The sequence below is a fragment of the Populus nigra genome, chromosome 17 (genome assembly GCF_951802175.1).
Source record: "Populus nigra chromosome 17, ddPopNigr1.1, whole genome shotgun sequence".
Classification (NCBI taxonomy): Eukaryota; Viridiplantae; Streptophyta; class Magnoliopsida; order Malpighiales; family Salicaceae; genus Populus; species Populus nigra.
Window position 1 is genome coordinate 4,044,221 of NC_084868.1, and position 25,844 is coordinate 4,070,064.

Below are 25,844 nucleotides of genomic sequence, written 5' to 3' on the forward strand. Positions count from 1 at the left end.
AAAGGGTTTTTAAAAAAATTAATTTTTTATTTTATTTTAAAGTAATATATTTTTGATGATTTTATATTATTTTGATGTGTAAATATTAAAAATAATTTTAAAAAATAAAAAATATATTATTTTAATATATTTTAAAATAAAAAACACTTTAAAAATTAACCACTACCATATTTTTAAATACACAAACACAGCACTCATGAATATCACCTTGTCGCACGAAAACCATTGTATAGTAGATTTGTTTTCCTTCAAACTTATGTATTTCATTAGAAAATCTTACCATAGAATATTGATCCACATTGTTGAAGCTTTTGTTGCTGCTGCTCACTTTAGTGTTGTTATTATAATTTTAAAATCTGGTCTGATTCGATAGGTTAACTCAGGACTTGGCTGATTTGAGGTTAAAATCGGGCCGGATTTAAGAAAAAACAGGGAATGAAAAACTTGGTGCGACCTGGTGGGTTGACCCAGTGACTCAGTAAGACCCGGTCAAAAACGTGGTTGCAACCCGTTAATTTTTTTAACTAAAACGATGTTATTTTGTTTTTTTTTTAATTAATCTGAACGACCTGATTAAAACCTGAAACTTGAACCTTAAATTAGACCAGATCTAAAAACTATGGATATTACCATCGTGACTTCTAGCTAAATTTAAAACATAAAAACAACACATTTTTGGAGATAAACCATCTAATCTTGATTCATTCTAACTTCTATGACTCCACATGAAAGCTGAAAAATCAAAACAAGATATGAGCTGCAGGGAATTTCTAGACAGATTTTGAATTCTTTATTTCTGCTATATTGTGAGCTTCAAAACTGGATTTTAGACTCTATATAAAAGTCTTAGTTCTATATTTTAGATTTCTATGAAGCTAAAAGTAAGCTTAAAAACAAGATATTTAGCTCCAATTATAATCTATAAAAACCGAATATGGTTTCAAATCACCTCTTCTAGTTTATATCCTCTCTCTCTCTCTCTCTCTCTCTCTCTCTTTTATCCTTTATAATTTGTTTTATGGTATTTTTCCTTTTTCATCTTATTCTTACTCTATCTCTTTTTTTGCTAAATCATGGCCCTCTATTTCCTCTAGTTAATCTCAGTCATCCATCTCCTTATATTATCCCAATGAAGTTTTTTTTTTTTATCATCTTATGTTTGCAGTTGTACCTACTCTATAAAGGCTAGGTTTTTTTTTTTTGCTATTGTGTTCAGCTGGTGTAAGAGGACAGATGGGAGCTTATTTGGCTTTATTTTCATGGGAAAAAAAATGAAAAGGAAATTGAGCAATTAAACACCAGCTGGTGTAAGAGGACAGATGGTGTTTTGGCATGTTTTTGCAGCAACAAAAGAGGTAAAAAAAAAGATGAATTTTATGGTGGGATAACATACTAGTTTTGAAGCATGAGCATGAAAGAGTGTCTTTTAGTAGTGTTTTTGCAACTAAAATAAAGGAGAAAAGGGTTTTTTTTTCTTTTTTCATCACTAGCATGGAGCACAAAGGTTATTTTAGTCCTAGAGTCAATGTGAAGAATATTAAACCTTTAAGAGATGTTTTGTAAGATATTTTGAACCATATCAAACCTTTCATATATGGAAAACCCATATCACCAAGCAATTTCCCTACCCTGTCCTTAAAAGCAGAGCTTTGCCTCAACTTCTTTTCCAGTTTTGACATCTTAGTCCATATTTATAAACCCTATGTTTAATAGTGTACAGTTTGACCTTAAATAACAAGTAGACATGAAGAAAATATCTAAGATCACTATGGTTTAATGGAAAATAACAAGTTTTAGTATGTAAATCCCATGATTAATAGTGTTAGTTCTGAAACAAATAATAGAAAACATGAAAAAAATACTTATGGTCAAGTGTTTACAAGAAAATAACAAGTTGCGGTAGCATGAGAACAATGGTAAAACAGTAATTTAATAAAAAATATGTACCTTTAAACCTTTACCTAGAAAGAGAAGGGAAGAGGGAAGTTTTCATTTTCTTTACTTGTTTCTTATTCTTGCAAAGAAGTACTAGAAGGAAAGAGCTAGGGGGTATGGTTTTGGAACAAAAATAAAATCAAAAGGCTTTTAAAATTAGAGAGAAGTAAGAGATTTCATGTTGTTAGAGAGGGAAAGCGAGAACTTTGGGAAGCTAGTGAGAGAGGATTAACTTTGTAAGAAAAAGGGTGAGATTTATCACTAAAACTCATTTAATTGAGTTGATTATAAGTGGTAAGAGGTATGTTTTCAATTGATTTCACATTTATCTTGGTCAATTAAAGAGCGAATGAAAAACCTTGATTTGAGATTTTTGGGGTTAATGAGATTTGATTATGAAAATGTAAATTGATTATATCCTTATGAATGTTGTGTTAGAAATAATGTTAAAGTAGTGAAATTGATTATGGAATTGTTAGATTGATGAAATTCTATGGATTTAGTGTTTTGAAATGGTGTAATTATTAGAAAAAAATTATGAATTTGAGGCCAACCATGGATTTTTAAATCATGGGTGGCCAACCATGAGTAATTAGTTTAGAAAGTATCAAATGTAGGGCATGAATAGGTGCTAATGAAGTGGTTGAGTTGGTTTTGTATATCATGTTAATGATTGTGCATGTTGAGGTTGAATATGTTGTTTTTAAACTCGGGTTATGAAGTGTAAGTCATTGTTGATGAGTTTAGGGAGGTTGTGAATGCAAAAATCTTACGAAAAATGAGGTGGATTAAATTGCATATAAATGTTTGATCAAATGCTTAAATGAAAGAAATAAATTTTAAGCAAAAAGTGGCATAGTATGGTGTTAGAATGAAATGAATGAATGGGTAGCCTAAATGGAAAAATAAATGTTGATTGAGATGATTGAGTTAGTAGCCAACAATAGCATAATAAATATGTAAAGAAATGAATAAATGGATTGGTATTAAAAGGTGATGTAAAGAATGCTTGAAAAAAAAAGCATTGTTAAGATAAAAATGACTAAATGAGGTGTTTAAGAAAATGAATGGATTTGGGTAAGTAAAAAAAATGATATAATGAGATGTTTGAAAAAAATAGATAAAATTGATGAACAAAAAATGGAACATCCATAATTTTTTAGATAAAAAAAATGGATGTTAATGTGAATAAATAGGTGTGATAGTAGATACAAAATGAATGAGATGCTGAAGCATTATATGACATTAGTAGTTATACCTATAGTTAAAAATGGAATAATTTCATGCGACGACAGCTGATATAATTATAATCTTGTAACTATATTAGATTTCTTTTTTTTTTAATTTGCACCAAAGTGTTATATAAATTAAATAGAAATAAAATGTAAATACGAAATTTTACAATAATAATAATAATAATAATAATAAACAAAATCAAAATCCTTGAAGACACCAGGTCGCAGGGGTGAGAAAAAAATTAAAAAACCGATTAAACTAAAAAAACTAGAAAAAAAATAACTGAAAAAATCAAACCGTAAAAAAAATCGATTAAAATTTTGAAAAAACTGGCCGGTTTGGTTCGATTTCAGTTTTATAAGCAAAAAACAAAAAAATAGAACCGAACCGAGCCAAACCGGAAAAAAACCGAGCCAAACCCGAAAAAAACAAGCAAAAACTGAAAAAACCGAGCCAAAACCGGAAAAAACCGAGTCAAAACCAAGAAAATCGAGCCAAATCAATAAAACAAAACTAAACCAATTTGAATAAGTTTTTGTCTTAAAAAACTGAACCGAAACTGGTCGGTTTGAATTGATTTCAGTTTTTTTTAAAAAATACTTTCAATTTGGTTTTCTTTTCTTTTGATAAAAACTAAACGGAACAAAAAAATCACCCCTACCAAGTCTCCTCCATCCTCAACCGCGACCCACATGAAAAACCGTCTTGGTTCGAGCCTCCGTCAACAAGAGGAGCCGCGCCTCTACCACCAACTTTCAAGCTTCAGGACGACGATTCCACGACAACCAGGACTCGCAGAACAAACATTTGGAGGAACTTAGTAGTGGAGAGTTGTTAAGATTGCAGAGTAGGTGATTAAGATTCGTTTCAGAGTTTAAATCAGCCAAAACCCGCAATGGTATGGCCTTTTTTTTGTTTTTTGAAGGCAGAGGCTCCACTTGTACTTGTAATTATTATGTGAATCTTCTTATGACTTGAAATTCATGCTCGAACTCTGTATAAACAAGGCAAGTGTTTTTTTTGCTTTCACTGTAAAAATGCTGGCTTGTTTGATGTATTTTGTTGAAAATAGTTTAGGGCTCGTCTTCACTCAATTTTATTTTATTGGAAATTTTCATTCCCAATCTTACACAATGTTTCCTTCGCTCTTCAGTAAAGTTCAGTCTTCTCTCCCTTTTACTGTAATGGCCACTTAATTTGCTGCTGTTTCACTTGTTATCCATGAAACCACTGCTCTGCTGTTACTACTACTATCACTTTAATTAAACTTCATTTCGATCTGCTATTGATGATTCAGATTGGGCATTTAAGGAGAATAGGAGTGGGTAGGGCTCAAACCTTGCTGAATTTTAGCTTCAAAGCGACAATTGAAGCTCGAATGCTAATATCTAACACACACTCTGCTGCTGTAGCAGCTTCGCCTTTGTTACAGGTATGCAAAATAATTGCTGTTCTTGTTTCATTTTGATTGATGTTAATCTCCTGAAATATATGTAATAATGTTTCAGTCGGTTCATGGTGATGGAAATTTAAGGCAGAATCTGAGGAGAAACCAAATTGGTGACAATGTCTCCAAGAAGGATAAGATCAAATTTCTCATTACCACAGTAAGTACACAAAGTCCAAATTACCAATCGCTATTCATTTGCATGTTAGTTTTCACAGTTATGAGGTATTGACTGCTTAATTTTAGTGTGATTTTTGAGAGTTTCTATATGCCATCAATGTCCAAAAACATTCATCTTGTTTCACGTAGCTTGTACTATGTAGTTAGAGTATGACGACACAATCTTATATATGCAGCTTTTAGATCTAAATGACAGCAAGGATTCTGTTTATGGTGCTCTTGATGCCTGGGTTGCATGGGAGCAAAAATTTCCTATTGCGTCAATTAAGCAGGTATTGATTGCTCTTGAGAAGGAACAGCAGTGGCATAGAATTGTTCAGGTATGATACTCTCTCTCCCTCTCCCCTATGCAACCTTAACATGGATGCATGCTTTTCTTCATATGATGGTGTTTATGCGCTACATGAACATCAAGAAAAACAATGGACTTCTGGAGGATTAAGTGTAAAACATAAACTGAAATCATGTAAAGACCACAAGACAGCCGCTGTATGGATGCCAGGATAAATCTGTCATTTTATCTCCTTAAAAATTCATGTTTTTAGCACTCCTCTCCTAGCACTTGTATATCTAATTTTTTCTCTAATATTTACAATAAGTTTTCTCAAAAGCCATATATATCTCTGATATTTTGAGTTAAGCGGAAAACTTATGTGATTTATTGCAAGTGATTCATTGATCATTTGGCAAGTGATTGAGTTATTCCTGCTGGATGAACTTGATGTTCTTCCGATAAGGGGTTAAAGCCTTTTGGCATAGCACTCCTTTTTTATCTTCCTCTTTTTGAGAAACCTAGTGATACGATTACTGATAAGTGTTTGAGCTGTTGTGGTCCCATTTTACAAATCGGACCACTTAGTGTTTTGCATTCTATTGTAAGCTATCCTATCTAGAAATAAGGGGTTAAAGCACTCTTTTTTCTTCTTCCTCTTTTAAGAAACCTTGTGATAGAGTTGTTGATCAGAGTTTGTGCTATAATAGTCATTCTATTTTCCATTTTATCATATCTGACTACTTAGTGTTTTCCTATTTGAGTGAGTTTTGGTTGATCAAGATGGCCACTAGTAAAGGCAGTTGTATGATGTAAGTGTGACCATATCCTGATTCTTTTTGCTACCCTAATGAGATATAAGATCGTGGTCTAGTGAGATTTGAATGTGCAATCGATACCATGTTTCCTCTGAAATACATGACCAAAATTTGGTGCCTGGCTACACATACCCCTTGGTAAATCATGGAGTAGGATTATGTTGTAAAACTTGTTGAAGCTGGTTTTTATATACCACAATTGTGAAAATGTACATATCTTTTATTGTGAAACTGGTTCTTTTATGCCTCACTGTTGTATAAACAGTGCTCTATTTCATATGGGAAATCCAGAATATAAGATTTTGGACTGTGATGCACTTGAGTCAATGAGCAAATTTTTTTTTACTAAAATATCAATTGATCTAGTGTAACATGTTTCCCTGTAACCACCCTGTGTTATTAGGTTATTAGGCAATGTAAGTAAGAGCAATTAGATTGAGGAAAAATGTCATTTAAAAAGCATTCACCCGGTTAGATTTTGAGAAGCTTGTTGTTTCACTCATTTACTCTCTCTCTCTCTCTCTCTCTCTCGTCTGTTAATAATTTTCTTCATCTAGAAAAAAGGATTCAAGGGATTGTCAGATAAACATGGTTAAAATGACAGCTGCAGTTGCTTCTAGATAAAGAAATTAAAAAAAAGACCAGTAGCGTTTCACAATTCATCTAATGCAATTCCTTGAGAGCCGCTGGATGTAGAACTTCATAAGAAGTTGAGAGATGAGAAAGATTATTATATAGTGAAGGAGTTGCCTCGGTGAAGAGTGGTAAAAGTTTTTCAAATTGTACTCCAGCCACATAATCCAAATGATAGAAATGCTTCATTTTAATAAAAACTTAAAAGGAGTCAGTGATTCACTGTAGTTTAAGACACAAAACACTGTGGATTGGAACAATATTTATACTGTTTTGCCCCTAAAAGTCAATGGACTGATTGGTGGGGTACTTTAGTCTTTAACTAGTGGGGTCAGTGATTCACTGTGGTCTATTTTTTTTCACAGTAAAAATACTAATTTATCCTTGGCTGTAAAAAAAAAAAAACGAAATTAACATTCATGGCCTTTTTAGTCTTTTACTTAATTTAAACATAATTAAATTACTTCCATTCCCTTCAAATTATAACAACTTGCCCTTCGGTTTAGGGGTACTTTAGTCTTTTAAATTTGGTTATTTTATAATTCTCAGGTTTCATTAGGAGCCATTGGGCCATTTGCTAAATAAGGAAATTATAAAAAAAAAGTTGGATGTGCGTGAGCAATGACTTTAGGGTTTTGACAATGTGTGTGGTGCCGTCTAGTGGTTGAAGGTTTAGTTTCGAGGTGGTAACCGAAGCGTCTCAGCGGCCCCTTCATGCCTAGGTGGTGTGTGTAGTCTAATTGTCTCCAATTTGGCACGCATGGACTCTTTTTTTTCTTTTTCCCTCCTCTCCTCGATTTTTGTGATGGACTTCCAAATTTTCAGAAAAGCCCTTCACTTTTTTTTTTCCTTAAGATTTGGTCTATTTTTATTATTATTAATATTTGTTTTATTTTGAATAATTTATGAAATTAGAATTGTTTTTTAATTTCATCCCCCATAAATTTTTTCATGTCATATTTGGTTTCTATTTTTTAATTACTATTTGTTTTGTTTAAGATGGTTTTTAAAATTGGTTTTGTTTTACAATTTCATTCTCCTTGAGTTTTTTTTTTTCCTGTCAAATTTGATTCTTATTATTTTTATTGCTATTTTCTTACCTTGCATTTTTTTTTAAATTGGTTTTTTTTTACACGATTTCATCTTTTAATATTTAATTGGTTGGATGTTTAGCTTCCTGGTTGAACTTGGGTCTAGAATTTCACAGATTGTGGGTTTAAGAGATTAACCTGGATTTTTGAGTATTTCTTTTTCTTCGAGTACTACAGTTTAGATAAAGGTCTTTACATTGGGCCACCTTGGCTCTATGGATGTATTTCTAAGGTGACACAAAAACACTTGGGGTCTGCAAGGATAACATAGAAGTTTTATGAAGAAACATATTGAGAAGAGGAATAGGCCAAAGAATTGGAAGTATAATCATGAGATATTGGAGACCTTCCTTGCTTTGGTGCATGGCGATAGCTGCAATTGGTTTTTTTGCTAATTAATAAGCAGCTTTATGTTTACTTTTCTGAAGATATTTGTAAATGCGTTGTGGGAAACTCCTAATATAGTTTTGCAAAAGTCTGCTTTCAGCTTTTAGTGAGTAGTTATCATTTAGTGTCATTAGAGAATGTTGGATACAGTTTGGTTTTTTTTCTTTTTTATGTTGGTAATTTTAGTCTTAAGCACACTACCAAGACCCACCTTAGCTACCCATGAACCCATGAACTATAGTGACTACCTACCTTATATTTTTTTAGCTTGACAACATCGAAGTGTAAAGTAATTTTGTCAACTTGGCTTTCAACATGTTCATGAGTGATGTTTCTATGTTGTTAAAATATTCTTTGTTATGCTACTATGTTTTTAATATTCTTTGTTAATGTTATTTCTTTAGCATTATGCATTATTTGATCTGTTCATATTTTATTAATCTCTAAAGGTTATTAAATGGATGCTCAGCAAGGGGCAGGGAACTACAATGGGAACTTATGCGCAGTTTATACGAGCTTTAGATATGGACCATAGAGCAAAAGAAGCACATGAGTTTTGGTTGAAGAAAATTGGTAGAGATCTTCATTCTGTGCCATGGCAGCTATGTAATCGCATGATATCTATATACTACAGAAACAACATGCTAGAGAATCTCATAAAGGTTTGGTTTGCAGCATGCCACTTGCTTCTTGATATGGAAAATCAGATGTGTGTAATGAGCTTATTATGTTTACTGGGCAATTATCACTCACAATCTGCATACCATACTTTTTTCATTGTTCTGTAGGAAATTGTGGTTTTCTATAAATTCATAATCTAATACAAGAAAAACAATTTGAATATTCTCTGTACACATTATTTTCCAGTAAAGGACACTGAAAGGCTCCATCATTGTAGAGGTAGCTGCTTTGGAACATGAATGAAAACAGTAGAGAGTTGCTCATACACTAAACTATTATGTTTTTACTTGTCTACTCCTTGTACGTGCAACTAAACTTAGGGAAGGAAATAGAACAAAACTTAAGATGTTTTGAAGTCACTGAAAAGCTCTATCATTGTAGAGTATGATATTTGTTCTATTCTATCCCAAGAATATTGCTAAACTTTACTGATTTGTAGCTTAAATTGAACAGACTTTGTTGGACATTAACATTTGATGAATTGGAGGATGTGGAAGATTTTATCCTTGGTTAAAAAGTAAGTGGAAGGAGGAGAAAAAATGCTACAAAATTCATCTCATGTTGTTGTTTATCTTTGAGAAAGGAATATCTGTCTTGTCTTTCAGTGCTATTAAATCACTGTATTTACGCATTCCTTAGATTTGTCATGTGGTGTCTTTTTTAGTTGGTTATAGGTTGATGTTAGATTAGCATTTTTCTTTTTTCATAAATTGTTTGAACTGACCACTTCTTATAAACGTTGGATTAACCTGGCTTTGTCGTTGTAATTGGATGCAAAGCTTTTCAAAGGGCTGGAAGCTTTTGATCGTCAACCTCCAGAAAAATCCATAGTGCAAAAAGTGGCAGATTCATATGAGATGCTAGGCTTACTTGAAGAAAAGGAAAGGGTATTAGAGAAGTACAATCATATCTTCGTTGAGGCAGGGAAAGGGCGGAACAAGAAGCTTAGGAATGCTTCATCCATGAAAAATAAGAAATCAGGTAAGGCACTTTTAAGTCACTTTCTATATTAGTGTCACTTTCTGATGGCAACAAAATTATGTGCTGTAAATATGTTCAATGACTAACTAAAAGGCAAAAACAAAGTAAATTGTTGAAATTAATGTTCTGAAAACAGTATTTCTTTAGCCTGTGATTGTCTTTGTGTTTTTCAATTACATTGTATATGATCACTGATGTCTTTGCCATCTGGTGCTGGAGCAAATAACATCATTTAGCTTCTATATACACAAAGCGCGCACACATATTTCAATTCAGTCTTCAAACCTCCTAACTCACTTCCAATCATGGAAAATTGAATACACTGATGGTTTGTAATATGTACAAGATCTTTGCAGTTGACCATCCCTCAAATGTTTTTGTGATTGCAAGTTTTGCAAGTTTGAGGACTGCATTGAAGATCATAAATTAATGGATGGGGACTAAACTAGACTATTGAGTTTGGCATTTAAAGGCCTGAAAATATGGTTTTGCCTGTTTTGGTCCTTTGGGTGGGTTGGATTATCAAACCCAGCTCAACCTTGACCTGGCCAAGGGCCTGGAAGGTTCACTAGTTCAGTAACGGGTAGGTCACTGGGTACCATGGTCGTTCAAATGCAAATATATTATTTATTTACTTTCAAAACTTTTACTGGATTATTTATTACATGTGAAATACTAAAACAAGTCCAATAAGAGAAGACATGCGATAATAAGATGTATACAAGTCATTTGGTATCATGTAACATCCTCCAAATCCTAATTAGAGATGGGTTGTTAAGGTATCCACAGTTTGCTTTCTCGTGCTTTTCTGGATGAAACTAACATTTCTTTATTGTCACTTACAATACTGTGGAAAACCCATTCTCTAATTGAATCTGAGAAGCATTCGATATTTTAATTGGTTTTTTTGTGGCGTTTGTTCTTTTCTTTCCAAAGCTAGATGATTTTGATGATATTATTAAAAAAAAACTTGTGCCCCACATGAAGTTCCAAGCGCTATTAAAGACACGATATTCAGAAGTTGCCAAACACACACTATCCATATGTATATGCCCTCCATATGTTCCTAGAAATGAGCCTGATTATGGTCTGTTTGTATCTGTGATAAGTAATGTATATCCTGGCGTGTACATATTTCAAATCTGGAACTGAGCCCGAACTCTGTGCTGAGCCTTAGGACACCAAATCTGTTGATTTTCATGTCTGCAAATTCATCTGCTTCAATGAGTGATCTTTTTATGTAGATGATAGAAAAATTAAAATGCCTTTTACTCTTACGATTCAGGGAAGCCAAAAATTGAATCTGCTTCAGATACGCTTGCTGATGCTGTGGATGACAAAAAGTTAAGTCAGAGTTTATCAGAACATTGCAGATAACGTTGTCCCCTGAATGTTTGTAATTGCGTACTTTACATTGGAGAAACCTTTGCAAGATATTTTTGGCCACTGGAACTGTTTGTTTAATTCTTTGCTGCACCAATGTGGAATTAGAGGCTACTGTGGCAAGGAGGATAAATATCATTTTGTTTGTTCACTCATCTTGTGGGAAGTGAGAACTATACTAATATTTTCCTTTACCATGGTAGCCACAGTTGCACTGTGTTTTTTCCTTCTTTATTTTAGGTTCGACGCAGAGCTAAAGCCACGGTTGCCTCAAGCAAGCACCAGCCCGAACTCCGTCAGTGAGTCCTAAACCATTTTGTTTATTTCCGGTTGAGACATTTTCAAATTTAACAGAAAATCATAGTAATTTGAGGTTGACATTTTCAAACCAAGTCATGTCAAGTGTGTGATGCTGTAGGGAAAATGGCACGGTAGAATTTTAACAGCATGAATGTTATTCGATGACAGAAGCACAAAATTACTATAGAGCCAAAACTCCAAAAGGAAACTACATAACAAATTACAATTTGAAGAATTTACCGACTGTCCAAAAGCTGGGTTTAAGGTTCATCTAGACATTCTAATAGAGCTTGGACTACTGAATCCATTGTTGGTCTCTTGTTTCTATCTTCCTCTACACAAGACATGCCAAGTTCAACAATCGTTGTTACTTGGCTCCTGCTAAACTGACCATTCAATCTTGGATCCACTATTTCTTCTATCCAAGAGGCCTCTCCGCACTGAATTTTCCTTTTCACCACTCTGACAAACCTTGTTAGATCTGATTCATCATGCTCTTCCCTGCCCTCTATAACCCAATTTGAGAGTGGGATTCCTTTCACTATCTCTAGAACCACAACTCCGTAACTATAAACATCAACTTTTGCAGTGATAGGAAGATTTGTAGCCCACTCTGGAGCCAAGTAACCCTTGGTTCCTCGAATCTGAGAGAAGTCGGAGCTATTATCACCCCTCTGAGACAACTTGGCAAGCCCAAAATCTGCAATCTTAGGTTCAAATTCACTGTCCAAAAGAATATTTCCTGGCTTCACATCACAATGCATGACCCATTCTAAACACTCGTGATGAAGATAAGCCAAACCCTTAGCTATACCTAAGGCCGCTTTAAACCTGTCTTTCCATTCAAGAAACGTTGGGGAGAATAGATGCTTGTCCAGTGATTGATATTCCATGTACTCATAGACTAGGAGTCTGTGTTTGCCCTCTGAACAGAATCCCCACATTCTCACCAGGTTCATGTGATTGATTTTTCCAATTGTGCGCACTTCTGCCCAAAATACATCTTCCCCTTGGTACATGTTTTCCAGTCTCTTCACAGCTACAACCCTTTCATCTGTCAAAATGCCCTTATACACGGCTCCAGAACCTCCCCTTCCCAGCTCTTCCTTGAAGTTATTCGTCGCCTTCTTGAGCTCAGTGTAAGTAAACCTCCTAAATGGACTTAATACCAGATGATATCCGTCTTCCGCCAAATTTGGCGAATCACGCTTTCTGAAAAGAAACCACCGACCTGTAACTACGAAGAGAATTTCAATAAGTCCAATGGCAGAAGCAAATGAGTAGAAATAAACCCATCTCGTCCTCTTAGTGTCGAAGTTATACATAGAAGGAGAACCGATCGTTGTTTCTGATTCAGCAGACTGGCAAATGAGGTCAGTGCCATTAAGAATACCTACTTGAGATGTCTCAAAACTAACTGGCAATCTCAGATATATATTGCCTGGAAAACTTGGGGACTGGTAACCATTGAAAAGCACGCCTTTTGTGAAGCAACGTCGTTCCCCATATAGCCTATAGCTAAATGCTTTACACCGATAATCCCCCAAGCAGAGCTTCATGCAGGAGTCGAATGTAGCGGATGCACTGAAATTAAGATCAAATCCCCAGAAATCTACATGGGGCAACAGCACAAACTTCACTTGCTGAGACTTTGAAAGAGTGCTGTTGAACATAGGCTTGCAGCCTTTATTCCAATTACCAGGCTCAGTGATCTCATAGCCAGGTGGGCATGAACACTTGGGGTCTGGTGTATTTACACAAATCGAGTTTATCCCACAAATTCCATGAACATTACAAAGCTGAGAAAGAGCTTGCCATGATATCGCCCACAATCCAGTTTCATTGTTCAGGCTATAAAGCCTGAGATTCCCATCATGGTCCATTGTCAGCCTTCTTTTGATCCTTAATAAACCCGTGTCAGGAGCGCTGAACTGGAGCTGATCACTAGATATAAAATGGCCCATTTCATCAAAAACTGCAGTTCTGCTGCTATTATAATTTGTTCTACCATTTCGGAACACATCAAATTCAGGATCAGGATTAGGCCAGTATATGCTTGAAATATCAGGACCATCATATATCAACCTCAGCACATTATCATTATCAAAAAAGAAACTAAAATATCCAGAGGCATAAGACCCGCTATGCAATCTAGCAACCAGCTTTGTCCTCTTTGTAAATAACTGGTTTGGAAGAAGTGTATCAGTAGGAAAATCAAAGCTTTGCCATAGAATCTTACCACCAGGGTCTTTAAGAACAAGGTTACCAGTGTCCAGAAGCTCTGCTCTTCCAACACCAGTGGAGGTGGTGTTAGTCTCCCATATGATGGAGCCATCAACATCTGTCAAGACCAGAGCACCGTCTCGTCGTAGAGAAACTCTTGAACCTCGGCCATTAGCAGGTCTGTCTCTGTTGGCCATCCAAACCACACTCCTGTCCTTGGAATTGGTGAACCAAATAGAGAACCAATAAGCATTTTGTCCCATCCCATAGAATCCACAAGAGAATGTTTTATCTGGTGAGATGAGGATGTCTGAATCATCTTCTACTGATAGAGATGAACCTCTTCGCAAAACGTTCTGGGCACTTGAAGTTGAAAGAAACAAGAACAAAACAGTGAGGAAACAATTTTTTTTTGGAGGGATTGAAGTTAGAGAACTCCGCATGAGGCCCAGGATTGGCTTGCAACTTGTATGTTGTTTGGTAAGAACAATTATCATCTATAGGCCTCCCAAGGGGGGCAAAGTCATCCTGCCATCGTCACTTCTCTACATTTTAATTCCTTCCGTATTGTTTACGGGTGAGAGAAAATAGGAGTCAGATATTTGTTTTGATGTGAAACATGGACCAGTTTTTCTGAGAATTACAGTGATGGTTTGTTTTTGCATTAACACTTATTTTAAAAAAATTATTTAAAAAAATATAATTAAATTAATATTTTTAAAATTTTAAAATAGTTTTAATGTACTAATATAAAAAATAAATATAATTTTAATTAACATAAATACTTTTAAAAATTACTCTACACTATAATATCATACATTCATAGCCATTATTCCTATTTTCACGTTGAAGTTTTGTGTCCAAAAAGTTCTTTCAACCTAGAAGAAGGATCCAAGTCCAAGTCGACTCTGGGTCAAAGTTAAAAATCTATGTGCCAAACTTTAAATAATACAAGGGAAGAACATACAGGACAAAAGCTAACATTTATTGTCTTCCCTCTACTTGTAGCCACCTAACATAATACTATGTAATAAAAAACAATAATGATAAGATTATTTTGTTGCGTGTTATATTGCAAGTTGTTTTTAACATAAAAAGATATTTAATATATTTAGGTATTATTAATGTTTTTTTGTAGTAAAAAATAATTTTAAAACATGTGGGGATTCATCTGATATAATCTTATTGATTAAGTGTAGAACACAAACAGAAATCATGTAAAGACCACCAGACAGCTGCCGTATGGATGCCAGGATAGATCTGTCATTTTATCTACTTAAAAATTCGTGTTTTTAGCACTCCTCTCGTAGCGCTTGTATATCTAATTTTTTCTCAAATATTTACAATAAGTTTTCTCAAAAGCCATATATATCTGATATTTTGAGTTAAGCGGAAAACTTATGTGATTTATTGCAAGTGATTCATTGATCATTTGGCAGTTGATTGAGTTATTCCTGCTGGATGAACTTGACGTTCTTCCGATAAGGGGTTAAAGCCTTTTGGCATAGCACTCCTTCTTCTTCTTCTTCTTTCTGAGAAACCCAGTGATACGATTACTGATAAGTGTTTGAGCTGTTGCCGTCCCATTTTATCAAATCTGTCTACTTAGTGTTTTGCATTCTATAGTAAGCTATCCTATCTAGAAATAAGGGGTTAAAGCACTCTTTTTTCTTCTTCCTCTTTTAAGAAACCTTGTGATAGAGTTGTTGATCAGAGTTTGTGCTATCATAGTCCTTCTATTTTCCATTTTATCATATCTGACTGCTCAGTGTTTTCCATTGTAGAATAAGCTACATTATCTAGTAAAGCTTTAAATACAAGCTCCTCATATTGATTGATTTTTTCCCTTCTAATATCGACCAATTGATTGACATAATTGGAAACCTTTTCTATTATATTTCATAAACTGATGTTTGTTTCTGGGGGCAAATTTTTTTCTTTCATGTTAAACAATATAAATTTGTTAGGCTAATTATATTCCTCCTAAAGGCGATATTTGAGATCCTGGTGATAAGTAATGTATATCCTGGTGTGTACATATTTCAAATCTGGAACTGAGCCAGAACTCTGTGCTGAGCCTGAGGACACCGAATCTGTTGAATTTCATGTCCGCAAATTCAATGAGTGATCTTTTTATGTAGATGATAGAAAAATTAAAATGCTTTTGCCTCTTATGATTCAGGGAAGCCAAAAAATGAATCTGCTTCAGATACGCTTGCTGATGCTGTGGATGACAAAAAGTTAAGTCAAAGTTTATCAGAACATTGCAGAAACCTTTGCAAGATAATTTTGGCCACTGGAACTGTTTGCTTAATTCTTTGCTGCACCAATGTGGAATTAGAGGCTACTGTGGCAAGGAGGATAAATATCATTTTGTTTGTTCACTCATCTTGTGGGAAGTGAGAACTATACTAATATTTTCCTTTACCATGGTAGCCACAGTTGCACTGTGTTTTTTCCTTCTTTCTTTTAGGTTCGACGCAGAGCTAAAGCCACGGTTGCCTCAAGCAAGCACCAGTCCGAACTCCGTCAGCGAGTACTAAACCATCTTGTTTATTTCCGGTTGAGACATTTTCAAATATAACAGACAATCATAGTAATTTGTGGTGTAGAAAACTAGTGAGCTAGTTTGTAACCCTCGTGTTATTTCAAAACCTGAAGGCATGCGTCAGTCCCTAGTGGCCAATCCCCTATGCATGACAACGCAAATTTGACCAAACAATTTTTACATCGGAAGCACTAAATCATGTCAAGTGTGTGATGCTGTAGGGAAAATGGCACGGTAGAATTTTAACAACACGACTGTTATTCGATGACAGAAGCACCAAATTACCTTAGAACCAAAACTCCAAAAGGAAACTACTTTAACAAATTACAAGTTGAAGCAATTACCGACTGTCCAAAAGCTGGGTCTAAGATTCATCTAGACATTCTAATAGAGCTTGGACTACCGAATCCATTGTTGGTCTCTTGTTTCTATCTTCCTCTACACAAGACATGCCAAGTTCAACAATCGTTGTTGCTTGGCTCCTGCTAAACTGACCATTCAATCTTGGATCCACTATTTCTTCTATCCAAGAGGTCTCTCCGCACTGAATTTTCCTTTTCACAACTCTGACAAACCTTGTTAGATCTGATTCATCATGCTCTTCCCTGCCCTCTATAACCCAATTTGAGAGTGGGATTCCTTTCACTATCTCTAGAACCACAACTCCATAACTATAAACATCAACTTTTGCAGTGATAGGAAGATTTGTAGCCCACTCTGGAGCCATGTAACCCTTGGTTCCTCGAATCTGAGAGAAGTCGGAGCTATTATCACCCCTCTGAGACAACTTGGCAAGCCCAAAATCTGCAATCTTAGGTTCAAATTCACTGTCCAAAAGAATATTTCCTGGCTTCACATCACAATGCATGACCCATTCTAAACACTCGTGATGAAGATAAGCCAAACCCTTAGCTATACCTAAGGCCGCTTTAAACCTGTCTTTCCATTCAAGAAACGTTGGGGAGAATAGATGCTTGTCCAGTGATTGATATTCCATGTACTCATAGACTAGGAGTCTGTGTTTGCCCTCTGAACAGAATCCCCACATTCTCACCAGGTTCATGTGATTGATTTTTCCAATTGTGCTCACTTCTGCCCAAAATACATCTTCCCCTTGGTACATGTTTTCCAGTCTCTTCACAGCTACAACCCTTTCATCTGTCAAAATGCCCTTATACACGGCTCCAGAACCTCCCCTTCCCAGCTCTTCCTTGAAGTTATTCGTCGCCTTCTTGAGCTCAGTGTAAGTAAACCTCCTAAATGGACTTAATACCAGATGATATCCGTCTTCCGCCAAATTTGGCGAACCACGCTTTCTGAAAAGAAACCACCAACCTGAAACTACAAAGAGAATTTCAACAAGTCCAATGGCAGAAGCAAATGAGTAGAAATAAACCCATCTCGTCCTCTTAGTGTCGAAGTTATACATAGAAGGAGAACCGATCGTTGTTTCTGATTCAGTAGACTGGCAAATGAGGTCAGTGCCATTAAGAATACCGACTTGAGATGTCTCAAAACTAACTGGCAATCTCAGATATATATTGCCTGGAAAACTTGGGGACTGGTAACCATTGAAAAGCACGCCTTTTGTGAAGCAACGTCCTCCCCCATCTAGCCTATAGCTAAATGCTTTACACCGATAATCCCCCAAGCAGAGCTTCATGCAGGAGTCGAATGTAGTGGATGCACTGAAATTAAGATCAAATCCCCAGAAATCTACATGGGGCAACAGCACAAACTTCACTTGCTGAGACTGTGAAAGAGTGCTGTTGAACATAGGCTTGCAGCCTTTATTCCAAGTACCAGGCTCAGTGATCTCATAGCCAGGTGGGCATGAACACTTGGGGTCTGGTGTATTTACACAAATCGAGTTTATCCCACAAATTCCATGAACATTACAAAGCTGAGAAAGAGCTTGCCATGATATCGCCCACAATCCAGTTTCATTGTTCAGGCTATAAAGCCTGAGATTCCCATCATGGTCCATTGTCAGCCTCCTTTTGATCCTTAATAAACCCGTGTCAGGAGCGCTGAACTGGAGCTGATCACTAGATATAAAATGGCCCATTTCATCAAAAACTGCAGTTCTGCTGCTATTATAATTTGTTCTACCATTTCGGAACACATCAAAATCAGGATTAGGCCAGTATATGCTTGAAATATCAGGACCATCATATATCAACCTCAGCACATTATCATTATCAAAAAAGAAACTAAAATATCCAGAGGCATAAGACCCGCTATGCAATCTAGCAACCAGCTTTGTCCTCTTTGTAAATAACTGGTTTGGAAGAAGTGTATCAGTAGGAAAATCAAAGCTTTGCCATAGATTCGTACCATTAGGGCCTTTAAGAACAAGGTTACCAGTGTCCAGAAGCTCTGCTCTTCCAACTTCAGTGGAGGGGGTGTTAGTCTCCCATATGATGGAGCCATCAACATCTGTCAAGACCATAGCACCATCTCGTCGTAGAGAAACTCTTGAACCTCGGCCATTAGCAGGTCTGTCTCTGTTGGCCATCCAAACCACAGTCCTGTTCTTGGAATTGGTGAACCAAATAGAGAACCAATAAGCATTTTGTCCCATCCCATAGAATCCACAAGAGAATGTTTTATCTGGTGAGACAAGGATGTCTGAATCATCTTCTACTGATAGAGATGAACCTCTTCGCAAAACGTTCTGGGCACTTGAAGTTGAAAGAAACAAGAACAAAACAGTGAGGAAACAATTTTTTTTTGGAGGGATTGAAGTTAGAGAACTCCGCATGAGGCCCAGGATTGGCTTGCAACTTGTATGTTGTTTGGTAAGAACAATTATCATCTATAGGCCTCCCAAGGGGGGCAAAGTCATCCTGCCATTGTCACTTTTCTACATTTAGATCAACAACAACCTCTTGAATGATTTTTTTATGAGCAATTTGACAGCTCAAAAGGCTATCATGTCTATTATATATGTAGTGGCTGAATCATATTATTATAAGCACGTAAATCTCTTTCTCCAATCTTAAATTAATAATTCTTATATTCAAATATGCAAGTGGGAGCATTTTAATTCCTTCCGTATTGTTCACGGGTTATAGAAAATAGGAGGCAGATATTTGTTTAGATGTGAAACATGGACCAGTTTTTCTGAGAATTACAGTGATGGTTTGTTTTGCATTAACACTTATTTAAAAAAAATTATTTAAAAAAATATTAAATTAATATTTTTAAAATTTTAAAATAGTTTTAATGTACTAATATAAAAAATAAATATAATTTTAATTAAAATAAATACTTTTAAAAATTACTCTACACTATAATATCAAACATTCATAGCCACTATTCCTATTTTCACATTGAAGGTTTGTGTCCAAAAAGTTCTTACAACCTAGAAGAAGGATCCAAGTCCAAGTCGACTCTGGGTCGAAGTTAAAAATCTATGTGCCAAACTTTAAATAATACCAATGGAAGAACATACAGGACAAAAGCTAACATGTATAGTCTTCACTCAACTTGTAGCCACCTAACATACTATGTACTAAAATACAATAATGATAAGATTATTTTCTTGCGTGTTTTATTGCAAGTTGTTTTTAATATAAAAAGATATTTAATATATTTAGATATTATTAATGTATTTTGTAGTAAAAAATAATTTTAAAATATATGGGATTCATCTGATATCATTTTATTGATTTAATAAGTTCAAAGTAACTCAAATGACTAGTAAAAGTATGGTTTGTCTCATAATAAATAATCAATATTATATTTTTTTATATAATATTGAGACAACAAAATATTAGATCGATTCGAGTCAAGTCGGGTTAACTAGCTAATCCACATGCCAAGCCATGATATGATTAGTACTTAAAAGTGTATTTTTTATCAAGGTTTTATATCATCATTTTGTACTTGAAGTATCAATAACTTCTTAACTATAGCATGTTTTATAAAAATAAGTATGATAATATAAGATAGCTTTAATTTATGGTAAATGCTCATTTTAAATGTAGGCATATCTTACAATTCAAAGGATTGATTGCTGTGATTAACTATTGAAAGTGAAAGGACAAAGAAAAATCTAAGCTTAGAAAGGAGATGCCGATTCAATTCAAATTGGAACACTGTTTAGTCATTGGGTCATATCTGGAGCTATAGATCTTGGATTTCAGTTTGGTTTATATGACTAGAAATTTAAGAAATAGGCCTACAACATTCATGAATAATAGAAGACCCAAATCTGCCGTTTTCAAATTCAAAGTTTGGCTACAAAAGAGAAATCAGAATCTGTCCTGCAATGCAGCCCAAACACTGCCCATAATTTTACCCATAACTGGAGTTCTAGAAGGAAAAATGACGTCAAATTTGGTGGGTCGAAGGATAAGATAATTTCCAATAACTTTTATGAGGAAGACCTGCTTCCATTCTGATGTTAGCAATGACATTTCATTCAGACAAGAACTTGAAGTCTGTCCACCACGTTCACCAGAAGCACTACTCAGTATTTTAGCCATATCTCGAGCTCTAATGATCCAAACGCTCTGAAATGTTATGGGTGGAAAGCGAAGATGATTTCCAACAACTGTTAAGAAGAACACTTTGTCAAATTCTAATTGAATCAATGTAATTTCATCAAGCCAAAATGCTTGAGTGCTGCTGTCCACCAAGTCCACTAAATCAATAGTTGGTCACTTCATCAATAATCAATTACCAAATGAATAGTTCTGAATTTTAGACTATAAAATGAGGCATTTGCCATTCATTTAGGCATCTTGGTTTTTAGATCAAGATCGTGTTCTTGCTCTCTTTCTTTATATTTTTGTAATGCTTAAGTTTTGTTTTCATTAATCTCTTGTTTATGCTTTTCATTTCGTTTACTATACTTAGTTAACTTGTATCATGTTTATGTTCTTATATTGTTTATTTATATTTTTCTTCTTCATAATGTTTAGCTAAGTTTATCATGTCAAGATGAAAAGGTTTCACTAATGGTGTTAGGATAAGTATAATATAAACTCAATATGGACTTCAATGCTTATATCCTAGACAACTTGCTATTAACATGTCTTATCATTTTTATCTTATTAATTCTTAATACCTTACTTGTTAAATGGTTAATCTAGATTTGTGTTGTATAACACTTGGTACATCAAATACTTCATCTTTCATAGTCTTTGGTCGACATCGTTGTTATGAGAGGAACTTGATTTGTTGTCAACATAAGTTAGCATCATAAATACCTGATAAAATTTATAAGTATGGTATTATGTAAATAAGATGATTAATATGATCATGTTGATAATTTATAAAGAGTTTATAATTTGCTTATCTTTAATACTATTAGTGAATCCTCTAACCTTAATATTTGTTTTTATCATTGTTTAATCTTCACATTAATCTTACATCTCAGAGTCCTCTTTAACTCATCATCACCAGCATCATCATCATCATCGTTGTTGTTATTATTATTATTATTATTATTTATAATTTATATAGTTCATCTCCCTGTGGTTCGACCCCGGTCTTGCCGGGTTATTTATTACTTTGACACTTCTTTACTTGGGATAAGACATCAACTCTTTGATCGTGTCATGATACATGATAACCTCGTGAAAAAAAAATCAAAATAAATTATGAAATCTAATTTCCAACAAACTCAATATTGAATGATGAAATTGAAAAAAAAATCAATTAAAAATAGAACAAAAAAATAACCCGAGTCAACTCGGGTTAACCTAACAAACTCGCAACCTAAATCATTAGATTGGGATAACCCAATAGAAAGAAAATTGAAACAAATTATGAAGTTCAATTCTCAATCAACCTAGTATTTAAAGCTGAAATTGAAAAAAATGATTAAAAAATAGGAAAAAAACTCTAGTCAACTCGGTTTGACCCGCCAAACTAGTGACCTACATGCTATCATCCATCGTCGTAAAGATGATGATAACCTCATAGAAAGCAAACTAAAACAAATCATGAAACCTAAATCCTAATTAACCCAATGTTAAAGAATGAAATCGAGAAAAAAAAAGTCAATTAGAAAAGTGAAAAAACCTGAGTTAACCGAATTAACTTGTCAAACCCGCGGTTTGGATCAAGAAACTGAGATGATCTCATAAAAAGTATGTGGAAAGAAATTATGAAGTTCAGTCCCCAATAAATCTAATGTTAAATGATGAAATTGAAATTAAGAATTCTATTAAAAAAAAGGCATAAAAGAATAACTCGAGTCAACTCAAGTTAACCCATCAAATTCTTGACTCGAGTTATGAGACGAGGATAATCTCATTGAATTCAAACCAAAACAAATCAAGAAGCCTAATTCCGAATCAAATTAATATTGAAGGATCGATAAAATTGAGAAAAAATAAACAATCAGGAAAAGGAAGAAAAACTCGAGTAAACAAAGTTAAACTTGTGGTCCGAATCATGAGATTGACATAACCTCATAAAAGATAAATTGAAAAAAAATATTAAGCTCAATTGAAATTTTAAAAAGATGGAATTGAAATTTTATTAAGCTCAATCCTTAATAAATCTAATATTACAAGATGGAACTAAAATTTTAAAAAAGAAGAAGAAAAACATAGATGGGAAAAAAAACAAAGAAATTAACATAATTGATTGATTTTTTCCCTCCTAATCTCGACCAATTGATTAACATAATTGGAAACCTTTTCTATTATATTTCAGAAACTGATGTTTGTTTCTCGGGGCAATTTTTTATCTTCCATGTTAAACAATATAAATTTGCTAGGCTAATTATATTCCTCCTAAAGGCGATATTTGAGATCCACAAGCTTTTTAAACTATGGTCATGTTCTCTATTCATTCCCAGTGAAGCAGAATGAAACAAGAATAAACAAGCTGTATGTCCAATTAAAAATCTCTATTGACTGTTAAAGACAAAACTGGAGAAGCAAAGGAAGAAATTTCATCTTTTATTTTTTACTGATTTGCTTGCAATTCTTTGCTGCTATGCTATCTAGATAATACGTTTTTAAGGCATCGGTGTTTAATTCTGAATCTTACTACTAAAATTGTAGTAAAAATGAAGCCAAAACAAATTGGAATCAACTAGGTTAGTTCTTCAGAACTGATGACTAGGATATGTGATACAAGAGGTCTTCCTATTTGAGTGAGTTTTGGTTGATCAAGATGGCCACTAGTAAAGGCAGCTGTATGATGTGAGGGTGACCATATCCTGATTCTTTTTGCTACCCTAATGAGATATAAGACCGTGGTCTAGTGAGATTTGAATTTGCAATCGATACCATGTTTCCTCTGAAATACACGACCAAAAATTGGTGCCTGGCTACACATACCCCTTGGTAAATCATGGAGTAGGATTATGTTGTAAAACTTGTTGAAGCTGGTTTTTATATACCACAATTGTGAAAATGTACATATCTTTTATTGTGAAACTGGTTCTTTTATGCCTCAGTGTTGTATAAACAGTGCTCTATTTCATATGGGAAATCCAGAATATAAGATTTTGGACTGTGATGCAGTGGAGTCAATGAGCAAAGTTTTTTTACTAAGATATCAATTAATCTAGTGGAATATGTTCCCTGTAACCACCCTGTGTTATTAGGTTATTAGGCAATGTAAGTAAGAGCAATTAGACTGAGGAAAAATGTCATTTAAAAAGCATTATCCTGGTTAGATTTTGAGAAGCTTGTTGTTTCACTCTTTTACTCTCTCCCTCTCGTCTGGTAATAATTTTCTTCATCTAGAAGAAAAGGATTCAAGGGAATGTCAGATAAACATGGTTAAAATGACAGCTGCAGTTGCTTTCTAGATAAAGAAACAAAAAAAAGAGACCAGTAGCGTTTCACAATTCATCTAATGCAATTCCTTGAGAGCCCCTGGATGTAGAACTTCATAAGAAGTCGAGAGATGAGAAAGATTATTGTACAGTGAAGGAGTTGCCTATGTGAAGATTTCTAAGAAAATTTCAAATTGTACTCCAGCCACATAATCCAAATGATAGAAATGCTTCATTTTAACTAAAACTCAAAAGGGCCGGGTCACTGATTCATTGTAAAATTGTGTTTTGTATTGTGAAGGATGTTGTGGTTGTGGTTTGAAAAAAAATAGTTTTATAAAAAGTGTTTTTAGTTGTGATTGATTTGGAAAAATATATCTTTCGTTAAAATTGTAGTTAAAATTAAGATTGAACAAAATATAATTTAATGTATTTGGTTAAAAATTATGATTCAATTTGATTTTATGATATAATTACCTAAAAGGACGTCATTAATATTAATATTAATGAAGAATTACATAAAAAAATAATATTACAACCAATAAAATATCATGGGATACATGTTCAAATCCATTGAAAAAGAGTTCCGCTATAAATATTGACCAAACTTGAGTCTTTATATAAACAATTAATGGCTTTACAATAACAATGCCCTGCATTTTTAACTCTTTCATGCCCCCTTCCTTTACCCCCTCTTTTTTTCCCCATAATTCAATGGTTTCCTATAGAAAGAGACGTAATCATCACTTTAATTGTTATTAGCAGTAATTGTTTCTTGTAGGGTTGCTGGGCACACTAAAGAGAAATGAATGAGAAAAATAGACGAGAATAGCAATAAAGAAAAAGAGGATAAGTTGATAAATTTTTCATCTCAGTTATCTCTAGAAAGTTCAATATGTGGTTGAACTTGCAAGAAGCAGTATTTTACTGCTTTTTCAAAATCATAATCCTGCTTCAACAAAATGATGGGATCCATGTTTTAGAATTTTTTAGCATGTAGCAACCAAACACATATATCAATGTATTTTTAAGAAACATAAATGTTGTTGCTTAGACAAACAGATTCTAAGACACAAACACTAGATTTGAATAATATGTCTATTGTTTTGCCTCTAAAAGTCATTGGACTAACTGATGGGGGTATTATTATCATTTTCATGAGACCCAATAATCATTATTTAATTTATTAGGGCAAATCCATCACGCTATTTTTTTTCACAGGAAAAATACTAATTTATAATTGGCTGCAAAAAAGAAATTAATATTCATAAGCTTTTTGGTATTTTATTTAATTTAAACATAGTTAAATTACTTCCTTTCCCTTCAAATTAAAACAATTTGCCCTTCGGTTTAGGTGTGCTTTAATCTTTTAAATTTGATTATTTTATAATTCTTGGGTTTCATTAGTAGCCATTGGACCATTTGCTAAATAGGGAAATTATATAAAAAAAATGTTGTATGTGTGTGAATAGTGACTACAAGGTTTTGACAACGCGTGTGGTGTTGTCTAGTTGCTGAAGGTTTGGTTTCGGGGTGGCAACTAAAGCGTCTCAACAACTCCTTCATGTCTAGGTGGTGCGTGTAGTCTAATTGTCTCCAATTTGGCACGCATGGACTCTTTTTTTTTCCTGTTCCCCTCCTCTCCTTTATTTTTGTGATGGACTTTCAAATTTTCAGAAAAGCCCTTCATTTTTTTCCCTTAAGATTTGGTCTATTTTTTTTTATTAATATTTGTTTTATTTTGAATAATTTATAATTTTTTTTAATTTTATCCCTCATAGATTTTTTCATGTCATAGTTGGTTTCTATTTTTCATTGCTATTTGTTTTGAATAAAAATGATCACTGATGTCTTCGCATCTGGTGCTGGGCAAATAACATCATTTAGCTTCTAAGCGCGCGCACATATTTCAATTCAGTCTTCAAACCTCCTAACTCACTTCCAATCATGGAAAATTGAATACACTGATGGTTTGTAATA

General features: G+C 34.2%; 3 protein-coding genes across 5 annotated transcripts; 1 reads left to right on the forward strand and 2 right to left on the reverse strand.

Annotated features, from left to right (window-relative positions):
• Window positions 1-3,796: 3,796 nt before the first annotated feature.
• Window positions 3,797-16,001, forward strand: LOC133677207 (pentatricopeptide repeat-containing protein At4g21190-like). Of its 3 annotated transcripts, none has more exons than XM_062099095.1 (7): window positions 3,797-4,178; window positions 4,469-4,603; window positions 4,680-4,778; window positions 4,975-5,118; window positions 8,448-8,660; window positions 9,459-9,660; window positions 15,749-16,001. In XM_062099095.1, the coding sequence occupies exons 1-7, from the start codon at window positions 4,155-4,157 to the stop codon at window positions 15,967-15,969; spliced, it is 1,038 nt and encodes a 345-aa protein (XP_061955079.1). In that variant the 5' UTR covers window positions 3,797-4,154; the 3' UTR covers window positions 15,970-16,001. The 3 variants fall into 3 exon arrangements, with proteins under 3 accessions (XP_061955079.1, XP_061955080.1, XP_061955081.1); XM_062099096.1 differs by having other exon boundaries at window positions 3,797-4,069; XM_062099097.1 differs by lacking the exon at window positions 15,749-16,001 and adding an exon at window positions 10,946-11,245 and having other exon boundaries at window positions 3,799-4,178.
• LOC133677205 (putative receptor protein kinase ZmPK1) lies at window positions 11,476-14,133 on the reverse strand. Its single transcript, XM_062099093.1, has one exon. The coding sequence runs from the start codon at window positions 14,061-14,063 to the stop codon at window positions 11,604-11,606; it is 2,460 nt and encodes an 819-aa protein (XP_061955077.1). The 5' UTR covers window positions 14,064-14,133; the 3' UTR covers window positions 11,476-11,603.
• A 353-nt stretch (window positions 16,002-16,354) lies between the features above and the next one.
• Window positions 16,355-19,033, reverse strand: LOC133677206 (putative receptor protein kinase ZmPK1). Its single transcript, XM_062099094.1, has one exon. It carries the CDS (start codon window positions 18,930-18,932, stop codon window positions 16,479-16,481), a length of 2,454 nt encoding a protein of 817 aa, XP_061955078.1. The 5' UTR covers window positions 18,933-19,033; the 3' UTR covers window positions 16,355-16,478.
• Window positions 19,034-25,844: the final 6,811 nt, after the last annotated feature.

Bases quoted from the DNA above. Each gene is read 5' to 3' on its own strand.
- LOC133677207 (XM_062099095.1), top strand. From the start codon at position 4,155: ATGCTCGAACTCTGTATAAACAAG. The intron at 4,779-4,974 runs GTAAGTACACAA...TTATATATGCAG, and splicing joins TCAAATTTCTCATTACCACA to CTTTTAGATCTAAATGACAG. The intron at 5,119-8,447 runs GTATGATACTCT...TAATCTCTAAAG, and splicing joins AGTGGCATAGAATTGTTCAG to GTTATTAAATGGATGCTCAG.
- LOC133677205 (XM_062099093.1), bottom strand. From the start codon at position 14,063: ATGATAATTGTTCTTACCAAACAACATACAAGTTGCAAGCCAATCCTG.
- LOC133677206 (XM_062099094.1), bottom strand. From the start codon at position 18,932: ATGATAATTGTTCTTACCAAACAACATACAAGTTGCAAGCCAATCCTG.